The following is a 20,210-nucleotide window of genomic DNA, read 5'->3' as shown; positions in this document are numbered from 1 at the left end:
TTCAAATAAAGGCTGTGAAAAGAGACAAAGACGGACACTACATAATGATCAAAGGATCAATCCAAGAAGAAGATACAACAATCATAAATATATATGCACCCAACATAGGAGCACCACAATATGTTCGGCAAATACTAACGAGTATGAAAGAGGAAATTAATAGTAACGCAATAATAGTGGGAGACTTTAATATCCCACTCACACCTATGGATAGATCAACTAAACAGAAAATTAACAAGGAAACACAAACTTTAAAGGACACAATGGACCAGCTAGACCTTATTGACATCTATAGGACGTTTCACCCCAAAACAATCAACTTCACCTTTTTCTCAAGTGCAAACGGAACCTTCTCCAGAATAGATCACATCCTGGGCCATAAATCTAGTCTTGGTAAATTCAAAAAAATTGAAATCATTCCAGTCATCTTTTCTGACCGCAGTGCAGTAAGATTAGATCTCAATTACAGAAAAAAAAATTATTAAAAATTGAAACATATGGAGGCTAAACAACACGCTTCTGAATAACCAACAAATCATAGAAGAAATCAAAAAAGAAATCAAAATATGCATAGAAATGAATGAAAATGAAAACACAACAACCCATAACCTATGGGACACTGTAAAAGCAGTGCTAAGGGGAAGATTCATAGCATTACAGGCCTACCTCAAGAAACAAGAAAAAAGTCAAATAAATAACCTAACTCTACACCTAAAGCAACTAGAGAAGGAAGAAATGAAGAACCCCAGGGTTAGTAGAAGGAAAGAAATCTTAAAAATTAGGGCAGAAATAAATGCAAAAGAAACTAAAGAGGCCATAGCAAAAATCAACAAAGCTAAAAGCTGGTTTTTTGAAAAAATAAACAAAATTGACAAACCACTAGCAAGACTCATTAAGAAACAAAGGGAGAAGAACCAAATTAACAAAATTAGAAATGAAAATGGAGAGATCACAACAGACAACACTGAAATACAAAGGATCATAAGAGACTACTACCAGCAGCTCTATGCCAATAAAATGGACAACTTGGATGAAATGGACAAATTCTTAGAAAAGTATAACTTTCCAAAACTGAACCAGGAAGAAATAGAAGATCTTAACAAACTCATCACAAGCAAGGAAATCGAAACTGTAATCAGAAATCTTCCAGCAAACAAAAGCCCAGGACCAGATGGCTTCACAGCTGAATTCTACCAAAAATTTAGAGAAGAGCTAACACCTATCTTACTCAAACTCTTCCAGAAAATTGAAGAAGAAGGTAAACTTCCAAACTCATTCTATGAGGCCACCGTCACCCTAATTCCAAAACCAGACAAAGATGCCACAAAAAAAAAAACTACAGGCCAATATCACTGATGAACATAGATGCAAAAATCCTTAACAAAATTCTAGCAAACAGAATCCAACAACATATTAAAAAAATCATACACCATGACCAAGTGGGCTTTATCCCAGGAATGCAAGGATTCTTTAATATCCGCAAATCAATCAATGTGATACACCACATTAACAAATTGAAAGATAAAAACCATATGATTATCTCAATAGACGCAGAAAAAGCCTTTGACAAAATTCAACATCCATTTATGATTAAAACTCTCCAGAAAGCAGGAATAGAAGGAACATACCTCAACATAATAAAAGCTATGTATGACAAACCCACAGCAAGCATTACCCTCAATGGGTGAAAAATTGAAAGCATTTCCCCTGAAATCAGGAACAAGACAAGGGTGCCCACTCTCACCACTCCTATTCAACATAGTTTTGGAAGTGTTGGCCACAGCAATCAGGGCAGAAAAAGAAGTAAAAGGAATCCAGATAGGAAAAGAAGAAGTGAAACTCTCTTTGTTTGCAGATGACATGATCCTCTACATAGAAAACCCTAAAGACTCTACCAGAAAATTACTAGAGCTCATCAACGAATATAGTAGAGTTGCAGGATATAAAATTAATACACAGAAATCTCTTGCATTCCTATACACTAACAATGAGAAAACAGAAAGAAATTAAGGAAATAATACCATTCACCATTGCAACAAAAAGAATAAAATACTTAGGAGTATATCTACCTAAAGAAACAAAAGACCTATACATAGAAAAATATAAATCACTGATGAAAGAAATCAAAGAGGACACAAACAGATGGAGAAATATACCATGTTCATGGATTGGAAGAATCAATATTGTCAAAATGGCTATACTACCCAAAGCAATCTATAGATTCAATGCAATCCCTATCTAGCTACCAATGGTATTTTTCACAGAACTAGAACAAATAATTTTGCAATTTGTATGGAAATACAAAAAACCTCGAATAGCCAAAGCAATCTTGAGAAAGAAGAATGGAACTGGAGGAATCAAACTTCCTGACTTCAGACTATACTACAAAGCCACAGTCATCAAGACAGTATGGTACTGGCACAAAAACAGAAATATAGATCAATGGAACAGAATAGAAAGCCCAAAGATAAATCCACGAACCTATGGTCACCTTATCTTCGACAAAGGAGGCAAGGATATACAATGGAAAAAAGACAACCTCTTCAACAAGTGGTGTTGGGAAAACTGGTCAACCACCTGTAAAAGAATGAAACTAGAACACTTTCTAACACCATACACAAAAATAAACTCAAAATGGATTAAAGATCTAAATGTAAGACCAGAAACTATAAAACTCCTAGAGGAGAACATAGGCAAAACACTCTCTGACATAAATCACAGCAGGATCCTCTATGACCCACATCCCAGAATATTAGAAACAAAAGCAAAAATAAACAAATGGGACCTAATGAAACTTAAAAGCTTTTGCACAACAAAGGAAACTATAAGCAAGGTGAAAAGACAGCCCTCAGACTGGGAGAAAATAATAGCAAACGAAGCAACAGGCAAAGGATTAATCTCAAAAATATACAAGCAACTCCTGCAGCTCAATTCCAGAAAAATAAATGACCCAATCAAAAAATGGGCCAAAGAACTCAACAGACATTTCTCCAAGGAAGACATACAGATGGCTAACAAACACATAAAAAGATGCTCAACATCACTCATTATCAGAGAAATGCAAATCAAAACCACAATGAGGTACCATTACACTCCAGTCAGGATGGCTGCTATCCAAAAGTCTACAAGCAATAAATGCTGGAGAGGGTGTGGAGAAAAGGGAACCCTCTTACACCGTTGGTGGGAATGCAAACTAGTACATCCGCTATGGAAAACAGTGTGGAGATTTCTTAAAAAACTGGAACTAGAACTGCCATATGACCCAGCAATCCCACTTCTGGGCATACACACCGAGGAAACCAGATCTGAAAGAGACACGTGCACCCCAATGTTCATCGCAGCACTGTTTATCATAGCCAGGACATGGAAGCAACCTAGATGCCCATCAGCAGACGAATGGATGAGGAAGCTGTGGTACATATACACCATGGAATATTACTCAGCCATTAAAAAGAATTCGTTTGAATCAGTTCTAATGAGATGGATGAAACTGGAGCCCATTATACAGAGTGAAGTAAGCCAGAAAGATAAAGACCATTACAGTATACTAACACATATATATGGAATTTAGAAAGATGGTAACGATAACCGTATATGCAAAACACAAAAGGAGACACAGATGTATAGAACAGACTTTTGGACTCTGTGGGAGAAGGCGAGGGTGGGATGTTTCAAGAGAAGAGCATCAAAACATGTATATTATCTAGGGTGAAACAGATCACCAGCCCAGGTTGGATGCATGAGACAAGTGCTCGGGGCTGGTGTACTGGGAAGACCCAGAGGGATCGGGTGGAGAGGGAGGTGGGAGGGGGGATAGGGATGGGGAATACATGTATATCCATGGCCGATTCATGTCAATGTATGACAAAAGCCACTACAATATTGTGAAGTAATTAGCCTCCAACTAATAAAAAAAAAAAAACAACATAAGTGCTTAGTCATTCATTCCTGTCTGACTCTTTGAGACCCTTTGGATTGCAGCCTGCCAGGCTCCTCTGTCTTACCTTTCAGGTAAGAATTCTGGAATGGGTTGCCATTTTCCTCCTCCAGGGGATCTTCCTGACCCAGGGATCAAACTCATGTCTTCTATGTTTCCTGCATTGCAGGTGGTTTCTTTACCCCCCTGAGCCATCAGGTAAGCCCTAAAAATACATGAAGTAAAAATACATTCTTCCTGTAAAGAAGGACAGGCGTTGAAGGGACTTCCCTGGTGTTCCAGTGGTTAACACTCTATTCTTCCACTGCAGGGGGTGTGGGTTTGACCCCTAGTTGGAGGAACTAAGGTCCTGCATGCTGCCTGGCATGACCAAAAAATTAAAAAAGAAAAAAAGTTGGAATATTGCATGAAGACCAAAATAAATAATAGTAATAGTAGTACTAATAGTAGTACCAATAGATGATGATGATGCAGTACTGTAGACTGATGATAACTGGTTACTGTGAACTGAGAATTAATTCAGTCTGATGCACCAAAGGCCCACAAAAGAAAAGCTCAATTAATGAAGATGGCATGCAATTGATGGAGAAAGCACAGCAGAGCAAATCACATGCTAAGCAAATATAGCAGTGATTTAAGACATAAGTTAGAGATGTGTTTTTCTCAGAAAGCTTCAAGGAGTTAACAAGGGCAGAGAGCATGAGTGGACCATGGATAACTAATTAAAGGTCTGCCCTGGAAAACTCAGCCAGTCATCATCTCCTCTATATATAGAGCAGCCGGCTGCAGTGTTTGGCCTCAGGATAAAGCCATGATTACCACTCTCTAATCAAATTGGAAAATCTGCCTGAAGGGAACTCCTAGTCAGGTCTTGGGATCAGAGAATCAGATTACATGTAAGACAATTCTTTAAATTCACAACATAAATGGAGGAAAGAAGGAAGAAAATTTTAAATGCAGTCCACTCATGATTAAAATAAAGCACTCACCTTGAGTAAAGTCTTTCCTTTTTTAGCCACTTTATGAACTTTTCTGACTGTTTCTTACCTAGAGCCTTTCATCAGTCCTTCAGTGAAGGAGACAGCAGTTGGGGAAATATAGCTTCAATTATTAAGAGAATGACTATAAGCTATACATTAACCTAGTCTTGCATTAAAAATATAAATAGATAATTAAGAATCATTAGACATTAGGAAAACCAACAGCATGGAAGAGAAGAACCAAGATGAACAAATAGGACATTCAACCCTAGAAGAAACAAAGTTAATTTAGGAAACAGAACTTAAAAAAATTTTTAAGTAAATTACTGTTCTCGAAGATAGTTAAGCAAACTGCATCTATAAAGTAAGAATATGTGGCTATGAAAAGGTGGCAATAGAACAAAACAATATTACAGACATGCATTAAAAAACAGAAAAAAATATCGGGCAGGCATCCAATGTTGTTTTCCATATAAAACATTATTTCATTTCTAAGAAACAGAAATGGGCTTAAGCAATAAGGAAACAGAAAGTCCAGATGTAGGGGTTCCAGAATTAGTTGATTTATTAACTACATGACACCATCTAGAGCCCAGGTTCTTTCCATATCTGTGTTCTTCCATCTCTTTGTCTCAAACTGATAGCAAGATGACTGCCACAATTTTAGATGTTTTCCTGTGTTTCTTTCCTCTTAGGAATAAGAAAATCTTTACCAGAAACCTTTCATTAATTTATCCTTTTGTCTCATTTCCCAAAACTGAGTCACATTTCTGAGCCAATCACTAGCAAAATGAAAGAGATTATTATTTTTTCACCTGCTAATACTTAACTAACCAACATTTCTTTTTTTAATAGAGGAAAATTGCTTTACAACGTTGTGTTGGTTTTGCCATACAACAATGTGAAACAGTCATAATTATATATATGCCCTCCTCTGAAGCCTCTCTCACCACCCCACCATCCCACCCCTCTAGGTTGTCACAGAGCACGAGGGTGGGCTCTCTGTGTTATATAGCAGCTTCCTACTAGCTATCTATTTTACACATGATAGTGTATATATGTCAATGCTACTTTCTTAGTTTGTCCCATCCTCTCCTTCCCCTGCTGTGTACACAAGTCCATTCTCTATATCTGTGTCTCTGTTCCATGCCTGCAAATACATTCATCAGTCCTATTTTTCTAGATTCCCTATATATACGTTAATAGGCAATATTTGTTCTTCTCTTTCTGACTTACTTCACTCTGTATAACAGGCTCTAAGTTCATCCACCTCACTACAACTGACTCAAATTCGTTCTTTTTTATGGCTGAGTAATATTCCATTGATACATGTACCACAACTTCTTCATCCATTCATCTGTCAGTGGACATCTGGGTTGCTTCCACATCCTGGCTATTGTATATAATGCTGCAATGAACATTTGGGGTACATGTATGTTTTTGAATTGTGGTTTTCTCAGGGTATATGCTCAACAGTGGGATTGCTGGGTCATTGTTATTCACTAGCTAAGTTATGTCTGACTCTTTGTGACCCCATGGACTGCAGCATGCCAGTCTTCCTTGTTCTTTGCTATCTCCTGGAATTTGCTCAAATTCATGCCCATTGAGTTGGTGATGCTGTCGACCACCCTCTTCTCCTTTTGCCTTCAATCTTTCCTGGCATCAGGGTCTTTACCAATGAGTCAGCTCTTTGTATCAGGTGGCCAAAGTATTGGAGCTTCAGTTTCAGCATCAGTCCTTTCAATGAATATTCAGGGTTGATTTCCTTTAGAATTGACTTGTTTGATCTCCTTGCAGTCCAAGGGACTCTCAAGAGTCTTCTCTGGCACCACAATTTGAAAGCATCAATTCTTCAGTGCTCAACCTTCTTTGTGGTTTGTATCACTGATCTTGTAAAGAAGGAAATATAAGTTGAACACACAGCACAGGACTGAGAGAAGGGAAACAAACATTGTGAGTCCTAAAATTTCCCCAGCTTACTGCCCTGATGAAATTTTCTGAGTGCAGGAAGGGAGAACTCAACCAGAATTGGTATTGCCAAGTTGAAGAGACAGAGATTTGAATTTGGAAAGGCCGTCATGGCTAGAATTTGTGGGGTACTATACTGGAAAGGAGGAAGTCATGCAAACAGAAAGCTCTAGAGCAGGGAGCCCTAAACTTCAGTCTGCAGACCAGTACTGGTCTGAGGCCTGTTAGGAACTGGGCTGCATAGCAGAAGATCAGTGGTGGGTGAGGGAGTGAAGCTTCATATGCTGCTCCCCATTGCTCCCCATCATTCACATTACCACCTGAACACTGCTCCCCAGCTGTCTTCCATAAAACCTGTCCCTGGTACCAAAAAAGTTGGGGACTGCTGCTCTAGGATCAGCAGAAGGATAGTTGAGACTAGTCTCTGGCTGAGTCTAAGCTGTACATGACTGGGGTGAAATCAGAAGGTTGGTAAAAGAATCACTGGAAAACAATATGCTGAATAATTCCTGGAGCTGACATACAGCTGGGACTAGTTTTTGTTCTCACCAGCCAGAATGAAAAGACTGTAAAATGAGAGGCATCCTCAGAAGAAGAACAACACCTTAACAGAGGGTTTTAATAAACCTGGGGAATAAACATCAGCTGCTCTGATGTTATGACAACTCAGAAAAGCAAGCCTCAAAACGATCAAATTGATCCACAATAATTAAAAAAAAATTTTTTTTGGATTACAGTTGCTTTACTATGTTGTGTTAGTTTCTCCTGTACAGAAAAGTGAGTCAGCTGTACATACATAATCCTCTTTTTCAGATTTCTTTCCCATTTAGGTTATTATAGAGCACTGAGTAGGGTTCCTTGTACTATACAGTAGGTTGTCATTAGTTACCAATTTAAACGGAGCCCAACATGCTTTAAAAAAATACAATAAAATGCAACATAAAACAAGTTATCATGTAGCACATGTAAGGAAAATGAACAGGTATGCAAATTAGCAGGAAAACAATGACACAAAGCCAGGAGGAAAAATGTGTGATAGAAACAAACTCAGAAAAGACAAGAGATGATGGAATTAGTAGACAAGGACATTAAAATAGCTATTGTAAATCTTATAAATATGTTCAATATGGAAAGTAAAATACAAAAATAATGAGGAGACAAATGAAAAATATATAAAGACCCAAGTGGAGCTTCTGCAGATGAAAAACACAATGATCTGAAGTGAAATCTGTCTAGGATTGGATTAAGAGCAAATTTAATACTGAAGAAAAAAAGAGATCAGCAAATTTGAAGACAAAAGAACAAAAGCTATCCAGAATTAAGCACAAAGAGAAAAGACTGGAGAAAAAATGAACAGAGCCTAGTAATCCTATAAGATGCTATTAAGTGATCTAAAGTAGGTATAATCTGAGTTGCAGAGGGAAGGGAGAAAGAAATTTATTAGAAGAAATAATGGCTTATTTTCCAAATTTGATGAAAGCTATAAACCTACAAAGCTAAGAAACTCAATGAACTCCAAGTATAAAGAAACAAACCCACAAACAGCAAGGCACAATATAATTGAATTGCTGAAGAAACAGTGATAAAGAGAAAATTTTAAGAGCATCTAGAAACAAAAAGACATATGTTTAGAGGAACAATAGCAAGAATTACAGATTTCTCATCAGAAACTTTGCAAACTAGAACATATGCAATGACATCTTTCATGGATTGAAAAAAAAACCTGTCAATTTGGAATTTTGTACCTGACAAAAATACTTTCCAAAAGAGACAAACAAAAGCCTGGAAAATTCATCGCCAGCAAATCACCACTGTAACAAATGTTAAAGTTTATTAGGCAGGAAAAAAAATGATATCATACGGAAATTTGGATTTTTACATAAGAATGGAGAGTTCTAGAAATGGTAAATATGTCAGTATAAATATAATAAATACTTTTTCTTATTTTTAAGCCTTTTAAAAATGTAATAGACCATGCAAACATATTTTAAATTTCCATTATGATTTCTTCCTGTGTTATTTTAGAAGTATATTGTTCAATTTCCAATTATTTGGAGAATTTTCCAGATATCTTTGTCTCATCCACTTGTAATATATTCCTTTATGGCTTGGTGGCTCAGTTACTAAAGAATCCACCTGCAATGTAGGAGATACAGGTTTGATCCCTGAGTTGAAAAGATCCCCTGGAGAAGGAAATGGCAACCAACTCCAGTATTTTTGCCTGGAAAATCCCATGTACAGAAGAGCCTAGTGGGCTACAGGCCATGGGGTTGCAAGAGTTGGGCACAACTTAGTGACTAAACCACCACCACCACCATAGTTTGTATGATTTCAATACTTTTAAATTTGTTGAGATGTGTTTTATAGCCTGAAACATAGGCCATCTTAGTGATGTGTACTTGGAAAGAATGCATATTCTGCTCTTTTAGGTAAAGTGTCGTATGAAAACCATTAGGTCCAGTAGATAGATAGTGTTATACAAGTTTTCTATATGCTTATAGATTTTTCTATCTACTTGTTCTATCAATCATTGAAAGAGAAGTGTTGAAATCTCTAACTATAATCTTGGACTTGTCTTTCATCCTTCAGTCTTATCAGATTTTATTTCATGTATTACAAAGCTCTATTTTCATGTACATACCATCTCAGATTATGTGCTCTGGGTGATGACTCCATTATTATTATGCAATGTTTCTATTACTCCTTAGTATCATTTATCCTTCTGAAGTCTATTTTGTCTGATATTAATATAACCATTCTAATTTTCCTTTAATTCTTGTCTGCATAGGATACTTTTTAAATTCTTTTACTTTAAACTTACCTGTGTCTTTATATTTGAAGTGGCTTTCTTATAGATAGCATATAGTTGAGTCTTGTTTTTTGTTTTATTTAATCTGACAATCTCTGTCTTCTAACTGGAGTATATACCTTTAATATAACTGTTAATTTGAATGGATTTTAATCTATCATATTACTATTTGTTTTTTCTTTGACCCATTTTTTCTTTGTTAATTTTCCTTCTTTCCTGTCTTCTTTTGAATTAATTGAGTATATTTTAAGATTCTATTTTATTCTCACTATCGTTTGTTAACACTATCTCTTTTATTTTTTAGTAGTTTCTCCACAAAATTTTTAGGTGATAACAGATTTCCTCCAAACAATATTATATCACTTCATATTTAAAGTGTGAAAACCTTAAATCAGTATACTCCTTTTTCCCCACCCAAGCCCTTTATATTATTGTTGTCATACATTTCACTTCTACATAAGTAATAAACCCCACAATACATTATTATTTTTGCTTTAAATAGTCAATTATATTTTAAAGAAAATAAATTATATTTATTTAAAATGAGAAAAAACCTTTTAATATTTACTTATTTATTATTTCCAAAGGATTTTCTCTATCTAATTTTAAGGCTTGGAATACATTTATAGGAGTTGAGACATGGTTTGGTAGAAGGCTACACACATAGATCAGTGGAACACAGTAGAAACCAGAAATAGCCAACACATATGTGGACAACTGATTCACAACAAAGATGCCAAGGTAATTCAATGGGGATAGGATAGTATTTTCAACAACTGCCTTAAAAAAAAGAAATCTTGACGTTTACCTCCTACTATATACAAAAATTAATTCTGAATGGATCATAGACATAAATGTAAGAGCTAAAACTTAAGGCTTCCAGAACAAAACACAGGAGAAAATCTTTGGGTTGGGCAAAGATTTCTTAGATAGGGCATGAAAAAATAAACATTAAAAGAATAAGTTGATAAATGAGTTTGATCAAAATTAAAAACTTTTGCTCTTCAAAAGGCACTATTATGAAAATGAAAAGCAGGGTACAAAATGGAAGAAAATGTAAAATGTACATCTGATTTATGTTTAGAATATATAGAATTCTTAGCACTAAATAATAAGAAAACTCAATGAAAAATGGGCAAAAGATGTTAGTAAACATTTCATCAAAGAAGATAAATGAGCTGTCAATAAGTACATTAAAAGATGTTCAATGTCATTAATAATGAGGGAAATGCAAACTAAAGCCACATGGTTTACCACATACCTATTAGAATGACTAAAACGTAAGAGACTGACCTTGTGAAGTGTTAGTATAAAAGAACCAGAAGTCTCAAATGCCACTGGGAACACAGTGGTATAACCAACTTTGGACAGCAGTTTGGCAGTTTCTTAAAAGTTAATCATACACCTACCATATGATCCAATCATTCCACACCTAGGCATTTACCCAAAAGAAATGAAAGCATATGTCCAAACAGAGTCTTGCATAAATGTTCATGCAGCTTTATTTGTAATAGGCATTACCTGGTAACAACCCAATAGTTCATCAACAGGTGACTGGATAAACCAATTGTGATTTATCTATACAGTGAAATACTACTCACAATAGAGAAGGAAGTATTGGGCTTCCGTGGTGGCTCAGTGCTAAAGAATCCACTTGCCAATGCAGGAGACATAGATCTAATCCTTGGTCAGAGAAGATCCCGCATGCTCCAGAGCAACTAAGCCTGTGTGCCACAACTACTGAGCCTGTGCTCTAGAGTTCATGCACCGCGACTACTGAAGCCAGGGCCCTAGAGCCTATGCTCTGCAAAAGGAGAAGCCCCTGGAATGAGAAGCCCATGCACTGCAGCTAGAGAGTAGCTCCCACTCGCTGCAACTAGAGAGGACGCTGCACATCAACGAAAACCCAGTGCAGACAAAAATAAAAAGAAATAAAACTACTGACACATAACAATATGGGTGAATCTTGAAATAATTATGCAGCTGTCAAAAAATAATACATATCATATGGTTCCATTTATATAAAACTCTAAAAGAAGCAAACGTACAGTGACAGAGAGATCAGTGGTTATCTGGGTAGGTGGGGAGAGGCGGGAGGAGGGACTGTAAAGAGGCACATGGAAACTTCTGGGGGTGACAAATGATAGTGATTTCACTGGTGTATAAATATGCCAAAACTTATCAAATGGTATACTTTAAATATATGCAATTTGTTGTCTGTTAATTATGCCTTAATAAAACTGTTTAAAACATTTAATGACATGCTTGCTTGTGCCATTTACTATGCTGGTATACTGGTCTGTTAGTTGTTCAGTCATGTCTGACTCTTTGTGACCTCATGGACTGTAGCCCGCCAGGTTAGTCTGTTCATGGGATTCTCCAGGCAAGAATACTGGAGTGGGTGGCCATTGCCTTCTTCAGGGGAACTTCCCGAGCCAGGGATCCAACTTGGGTCTCCTACATGGCAGGCAGATTCTTTACCATCTGAGCCACCAGGAAAGCCCATTTTTACTATTCTAGATACTGGGGAATAAAACAGTAAACAATGTCCCTCCATGAACTCACAGTGGAAAGGGAACATCCTTATTTCTTGTCAGCTTGATCCTCTTTTTGCAGACTTAAACGTGACAGGACTTCTAGCCACTGACACCTCAAGTCTCACATCTTGTTGTTCATATCACTGGGGATATAAGTGAGATACTGTCCTTCCTAAATTTTAATCCGAAAATTTCCCAGGACTTCTGAGTGGCCTCACTGGAGTCTGGAGAGCTCCCTTGAACAAAACAGGGGGAAAGGGTCTTGCAAGAAAGAAGTGGTCTGATTAGAGCCACGTGGATCAGAGCATTTCTTAGGAGAAAGGGACAATACCAAGGAGACCCACTGTTACCACTATAATTATTAACATGGAGACACTGGACATGTTTCCCAATCCATTCCCAACAGTGGGAAGATCAGGGACCTAGAAGCAACTTGGACATTCTGATACCAGCAACAGTGTTGCAGACTCTATCCCCTTTAAAACCAGAACCTAATAATCCTCCTTTAAAAAAATGTTTAAAAACTTTTTTATGTATTTATTTTTTGGCTGCACTGGGTCTTCCTTGCTGCGCGTGGGCTTTCTCTAGTTGTGGCAAGTGGGGGCTACTCTCTAGTTCCGGTGCATGGGCTTCTCATTGCCGTGGCTTCTAGTTGCAGGGCATGGGCTCTCAGTGCTCTGGCTCAATGCTTGTGGCCCATGGGCTCTAGCATGGCATGGGCTTAGCTGTTCCACAGGATGTGGGATCTTCTGGGAGCAGGGATCAAATCTGCATCACCTGCATTGCAAGGCAAATTCTTACCACTGGACCACCAAGGGAGTCCACTTTGTCTTGTGGAGGCCAGTCTCAACGTGTGGTCTCCAAACCTAGAGCACCATCATCACCTGAGAGTTTGTTAGAAATGCAAATTGTCAGCGCCCCATGCCCCCAGGCCTACTGACTCTGAACCTCTGAGGGTGTGATGAGAAAACAGCTACTGGGAACTGTTATCTAACTGTTTTACAGTATAACAACTGTTCTCACACTTAGACTCAGAACATTAAGATAAGGACTTGAGTTCAGGATCCCCACCATGAATTCCCACTTTACTCTTCCTGGGGCACCTTTTAAAATAACCACTTAGAGTTGAGGCCAAGGAAAGTTAGTGACCTCTGCCCCAACCACCTTGTACGGAGTAAGTGCTTGCTACCCTGCTCGTTTCCTGCTCCCTCATGTCCTGAGATGGAGAAGTGTCCTTCCTCCCACTCATCATTTCCCCCATCCCTGTTTCTGGAACTTGTTAAGTACTCAATCTTGTAACTTGACTTCCTTTGTGTGAATATATTGAAACTGTGCTTTCAATCAAAACTATCCAGGATTTTCACTTCCTCAAAGTGGAGCTCAGATACTGAGGGAGCTGCCTGCTGCCCCTCCCTGTGTGGGTGGTTTTTGCCTCCTCAGTCACAGTACATAATCTGCATTTCTTAATTTAATAAGCCAGCTATGACCCCCTCAAGACAGTGGGGCCCGGAAATCTGTGTTTTAAGTCTTGTCATTCTGCTATATACTTAGATTTTGTTTTTTTTCAGGATTGCATTTGAACACTTGTTCTTAATTTTAGCTGCATATTGGCATCATCTGTGGATTCCTAAAACTGCACGCTTGGATCACCCCTCCAGAGATTCTGAATTAATTGGTGCAGTCTAAGCACTGGGATTTTCTTAGAGTTCCCAGGTGACCTAATGCATATCAAAGTTTGAGAAGAGGCATTATAGCACATTAAAGCACATCGTGAGGCTACACATGCTGGGCCTCACTCCAGATCAATTAAATTGAAATCTCTGAAGATGGGAATGAGATATTTATCTATTTGCATATATGTATGTATAATATATAATATACTATTATACAGCCCAGAGATTTTAACTACATATACATAATTATATATACATATATGTGCGTGTGTGTGCTCCATCGTGTCTGACTCATTTATATATATAAAATAAAGGGGGACACAGACTCCTATGTCTGTTTTAGTTGTGTCCATACTTGAGCAGTGATTAAAAGGGGCTTATATATTGACCCCTAAAGCCCATCTTTAACACAAGCTGTTAAGTTGCTGTTAAGTTGCCCTGTCCTGTCCTAGCACTGGTCATCATAGTAGAGGTGGTACCCGAAGTGCCTTCTGAAGAAATGATGAGCAGCCCAAATTCCAGGCCAGGAGATGAGTCAATCTTATGCCAACCTCAGCAGACCTTGCCCAAGGATATTACTTCATCCTCAGACAAGATTCATGAATCTGAAGAGAGTCATCTTAGGAGGCTGACTTCTTCAAGATGATGATAGCCACCCTCAGCATTTTCCCTCTGGAGTCAGTCCAAAAGATCTGGGTTCAAATTCCATTTGGTTTCATTACCTGCCAATTGAGGATATTGAATAAGTTGTTCTCTTTCTGAGCCTTAGTCATCTTGCTTATGAAATGGAGTTTTGGTGACCAAGTAAAATTATGGGATATCCAATGTGGAAATGCCTTGTAAGCTGTGAAAAACTTTAGAAGGGTTTTAAATGAGCTCATGTTCTAGATGGGGAGATTGGATATGGAGATATGTTAAATTAACTCATCACACAAGGTTTGATAACAGTTTTTAATGACACCAAGGAAGCACTGAGAGCTGGTCATCCTTGGTAATTGCTGGAGTCTCTTTGGAATGGCAGAGTGGAAGGAGCGCTGGACTGAGATAGAGGAGTCTCAGATTCTGGGTCCAGCTATGTGACTCATCTATTCACTCATGAGCTAGTCACTAAATACCCTCTGAATGGCAAATACCATGTTAGGAACTGGAGAGTCAGAGGTGAATAAGTTGGTCATGGTTTCCTCCTCCTGGAAGTGTAGAAACTGAGCCAGGTGTGAGTCTAATGACCACACAAATAAATGTAAAATTCTGTGATAAGTGATATCAAAAAGAGGCAAATGGAGCAATGGGTGTATATTATCCCAAGGCTTAATTGAGTTATGGAGCCCAGAAAAGTCTTCCTTAACAATGGACAGTTTTGTTTTGCACATTTTTGACTGAGGTATAATTTCAGTGAATTTTGACAAATGCACACCCAGTGAAATCATCACCCACTTCAAGACATAGAAAGTTTCCATCAATGCAAAATTCCCACATGATCCTTTCCAGTCAGTCACCCAGGAAAACACTGAAACTGATTCAATTTCTATTAACATACATTAGTTTTGCCTACTGCAGAATTTTATATAAGTAGAATTATACAGTATATACTTCTTTGGGTCTCATTTCTCTCAGTATTACACTTCTGAATTCATCCATATAATTGCATGTATCATTCTTTTTTATTCATTATTTTTATTATTCTTTTATTAATCTTTTTTATTTCATTTTTAAAATTCTTTTTATTGCATGAGGTTCATTCTTCTTTTTTAATTGGTGAATAGTACTCCATTGTATGAATATACCATAGTTTGTTTATCCAGTCACCCTGTTGATGAATATTTGGATTATTTCTTGTTTTGGGTACTATGAATGAAGCTGCTAGGAACATTCCTGTTTAAATTATTTTGTGAGAATATATTTTCTTTTTTTTAGGCGGTAGGGATACAAGAATAGAATTCCTGGTCATAGATTAGATATATATACTTCATGGGAAGCTGCCAAATAGTTCTCCAAAGTAGTTCTGCTATTTTTGTATGAATACCAGCAGTATATGTATGGGAGTTCCAGTTGCTTTATATCCCCACCAACATTTGGTACTGTCAGTTTTCAGAAAATTATTAAATTTGAATATGTTTGTGAAGTGGTATCTCATTATGGTTTTAATTTTTCATATTAAGGAGGGATGATTTGAAGCTGACATCTGAAGGACGAGAAGTAGACCAGGCAAACAGGATGAGGGTTGAGCATTCCAGGCAAAGAGAACAGAATGTACAAAGGCTCTAAGGGAGCAGAGCAATCATAAAGAACAGAAAAGGAGTGGGGTGTAGGGTGAGGCTGGTGAGGGGAGTGATGGGAAGTATCAAACCATTCACTTTCAAGGGATCATGTGGGTCTGGGCCATGCAGACACCAGCAGTGAGTGACCAGAGTGAACTTCAAGAAAAAAAAATTCACACCAAAAAACTCAGTAATGTCCTGGACTGCATAAATCCCTAGGAATTTCCTATTATTCTGGGAAGTAGAGAGGGAGGCTCATTATGACCAAAATTGAATTTCTTGTCTTCTTGGCAGAAAGGTGCTCAGAATGGATTAAATTTCATTCAAAGGAGGGAAAGAAATGAGCATTTCTTGCATGTGACCATTGCAGTTGCAAATTCATGCTTACTTCAAATGAAAGAGTAGGATTTCTGGGTGGTGTTGAGTATGCATTTGAGGTTTGAGACCATGAATTTAAAATGATGTCATTCTCTATATGATTTTTTTTTCAGGCGACATTCAGCTGCTCAAGTACATGGTGTGAAACCTCATCTCAGAGTGTAGTGCTTAGCCAGGTTGTGGTTTTTCTAGGAAAGAATGTTGGAGATAAAGGTGAGTAAGGAAACAATTATAATGATGAATCTTGGACTCTAAACTGGACCAGAAGGGAAGTGAAGAATGGACAACAAGAATTTGTGGGGTTAAAGGATTAGTGGTCTCAATGAGATTGAAGAATGACAGCAAATGAGGTCCTAGAACATGGAACTGAAAAGAGAGTAAATGGAAAGTGAGATCTATTATATTTTCATATTCCAAAGATGGAGCCTTTTATGGATGATTAAAATGTTGAGGGTGTAACCTTGGAAGTGGTAGCTCAGTTGAGGTGGCTTTTGGAGATAAGAGACCAAGGTATTGACTAGATCATAAACATGAATACTGAACTCACCTGGAGTTCAATGATGGTGCTAACAATTGGAAGGAGCAGGTGAAAAATTACTTTGGTGGGTCAGAAGATGACAGCAATCAAGATGGGTAGGGTGGTATATCTGAATGGAAAGAGCAAATCTTTGCAGAGAAAGGAGTAGGGAAACCATAAAGAAGTTCAATGTCAAACTCTATTAACACTGGCATCCTTCCAAAGACAATGAACCACACCAAAACCAAATCAACCAACCAACCAACCAAACCAGGAAAGCTTTTCAACTGGGAATGCTCTATCTTGCCACTAAGAGGCACTATCAATACTGGAAAACCAGATCTCCAAGCAGTCCCTGGGTTGGAAAGATCCCCTGGAGAAGGGAAAGGCTAGCCACTCCAGTATTTTTGGCGTAGAGAATTCCATGGACTGTGGTCCATGGGGTCACGAAGAGTCAGACACGACTGAGCGACTTTCACTTCACTTCACTTCACTTCAAGCAGTCCCTGGAGGCCACGAAAATGTGTTTTAGCCTGAGCACTGAGGACCTCTAAGTCTCTTATGAGATACTACAAGGAATTCAGCCACCCTCCCACACACCTGCACATACCTGTAAAGAGAATGTTTACGTGTAATACAAAGCTTAAAAAAGAGGGAAAAGTTAAATTCCTTGTTGTTCAGTAGCTCAGCTGTATCCAATTCTTTGTAACCCCACAGACTTCAGCATGCCAGGCTTCCCTGGCATAGTCCTTCACTATCTCTCGGAATGTGCTCAGACTCATGTCCATCGAGTCGGTGATGCCATCCAACATCTCATCCTTTCTCGCCCTCTTCTCCTCCTGTCCTCCATCTTTCCCCAAATCAGAGTCTTTTCTAATGAGTCAGCTCTTTGCATCAGGTACCCAAAGTATTGGAGCTTCAGCTTCAGCATCAGTCCTAGGTTCCTTTAAAAAAGGTACTGAGTTATAAGATTCCCCCCCCCCCCCCCAAAAGGAGGTCTGAAAGTACAGCTACTATCATGGGATTTGACGACATTTTCTTCTAGGTAAAAAGATTCCTCATAACTGCAGGTTTTTAGAGTTGATGGTAACACTGTACTTAAAAATTTTCTTCCTGAATCACTTTTTGTAAGAAGCATGACACAGTAGGAAGAGCACAGGGCTGGAGTTAAAATTGTAGCAGCAGCAGCAGCAATAATATTTATCATTATCACCAACATTTGAGTGTTTAAATGAACCAGAAACCGATCTAAACATTGTACATAAATTTAGTCATTTACTGCTCTTAAATCATATGAATTAAGTATGTATCAATACTATTGTTAACATCATTTGACAGAAAAATAGGATCCAGAGGGACAGGTCACTTGTCCAAGCCACAGTTAATAGATGGTGGTGGTAGTAGGGGGGTGGACTTGTTTTCCCTAACCAGTATAATCCAAGTTATGCAAGAGAAAACACCTCTGAATCTCAGTAGCTTAAGTCAATAGGAACTATCAGTTTGGCAGAAGGTCTGGGCTTTTCATGCTAACTTAGGAACCCAGGCTGACATAAGCTTCATTTTTGACACATGCCAGTGATCAATATCACTGATCTCCATGCAGGGAAGAGAGTATGCTCTGGTGTCTTCAACTGAAAAGAAATCCTTCTGCTTAAAAATGATGCATGTCACTTTCACTGGCCTGGTGGAAGCAAGTCACATGCCATTCCCTGCTTTAAGAGGGAAAGAAAAGGCACCCCTGCTGTGTCCCTAGGAGACAAACCAGATTTTTTTGGCAGTAATGATCACCAAAACCATTCAGATCCTGGGTAATTTATGCCTCTCTCAGCCTCAATGTCCCAACCCACTAAATGAGCACCATTATTTTGTAAGGATTCCTTGTTGTAAGTCTCCTCATCGGATGCAGATTTTGATGATGAGGCAGGATAGTTGCACACCATCAAAACTCTCATCAGTTGAAAATCATGGTCTTACCAGGAGCCCTGTAGCCCTCCATCCAAAGCTGTTTGCACAATGGCCTTTGTCCAAAGACACATGCCAAGCTTTTTATCACTCACTCACCTGAGGTCTTGAAGGATAATGCTTCATTTCAGTCAACAATACACCGTAGTTGTAGCTTGCTAGAAAGCTCAGGCTGGAACCACCAGGTGTCTGGTTCACAATGAAAGCTTGAAACCACTTTGGCTTGAGTGAAGGTCACGGTGAATGCTCCTTCTTCCAGATTTTTCAACTTTTCACTTCAAATTGAGTCAGGTCTCCAGGACTGCTTACTTGGCCCCTCTTAGTTTCATTTCACAGACATTCCCTCGGATGCCTGCTCTGAGTCAGTGATGAGCTAAGACCCAGAAACTCCTTTAGCAACCAAGAACTGATGATGCTCTGGTTGTACCAAAAATACCCTTAAAAAGGGCATTCCCCAAACTTCCATGCAAACAGTAGTGACACTGCCAGAGCACCCAGCTGGCTCCTTTCCAGTGGGTGTGCAGTCATTTGTCCTCTTCCTCGCTCTTCTAATAAGCTAGGTTGTGAACTTCGTGATAGTAGGTACCACTTTTCCACGTAGGTTTCACATTGAATGTGAAAAGCCGGCACACAGTAAGTACTCAATAAATGTTTGCTGCACAAAAATACTTCTGAAGATTTTTCGAATAGTTAATACATGTTGACTTCCTTTAGAATTTAGTGCCCAAACTATCTAACGAGCAATTAGTCTAGTTGATTTTCAGGCCTGAGATTCTAGGTAGTTAAAATAAGGCCAAAATGGGGGCGGGGGACTAGAAGGGCGAGGAAAAGGAGGACATTTCACACAGAGGGAGATGTAGAAACAGTGAAGCACAAGGTAATATCAGGCACGGGGAGTGCGCCATTTAGCCTAGAAGGTTAATACAGGGGGTTAAAGTGGGAGGTTGAAGCCAGATGCCAGGAGTGGGTCTAAGGTTAAAGTCCAGAAGGAAGAAATAATAGAAGTTTGATAGGGAACTTAAAAGAGTCGGTGGTGCATTAAGTTTTGCAGCCAAGAGCTCCAACTAATGAAAGGCAGGATGGGCGGAGGAAATATACTCTCAAAGCTTCCTCTAATTTATGGGAGCTCCGACTTCACAGAGGAATCAGCAAAACACAGACCTCTCGGTTCCCCAGGGCCAAGAGAGCCGG

The 20,210-nt window shown here is 38.5% G+C and overlaps 1 protein-coding gene across 1 annotated transcript in view; it reads right to left on the bottom strand.

Moving 5' to 3' along the window:
- Nucleotides 1-20,197, bottom strand: part of CD276 (CD276 molecule) — an 86,649-nt gene extending 66,452 nt beyond the window's left edge. The window contains exon 1 of the mRNA XM_070468809.1: nucleotides 19,119-20,197. Within this exon, the coding sequence (XP_070324910.1) occupies nucleotides 19,119-19,145 (27 nt within the window). The 5' untranslated portion in view covers nucleotides 19,146-20,197. The remainder of the gene's footprint in view (nucleotides 1-19,118) is intronic.
- Between the last annotated feature and the right edge of the window lie 13 nt (nucleotides 20,198-20,210).

Source organism: Odocoileus virginianus, chromosome 6, assembly GCF_023699985.2.
Source record: "Odocoileus virginianus isolate 20LAN1187 ecotype Illinois chromosome 6, Ovbor_1.2, whole genome shotgun sequence".
NCBI classification, from domain to species: Eukaryota; Metazoa; Chordata; class Mammalia; order Artiodactyla; family Cervidae; genus Odocoileus; species Odocoileus virginianus.
Note: the sequence above shows the minus strand (reverse complement) of the source record. Positions and strands in the feature narration are given on the sequence as shown.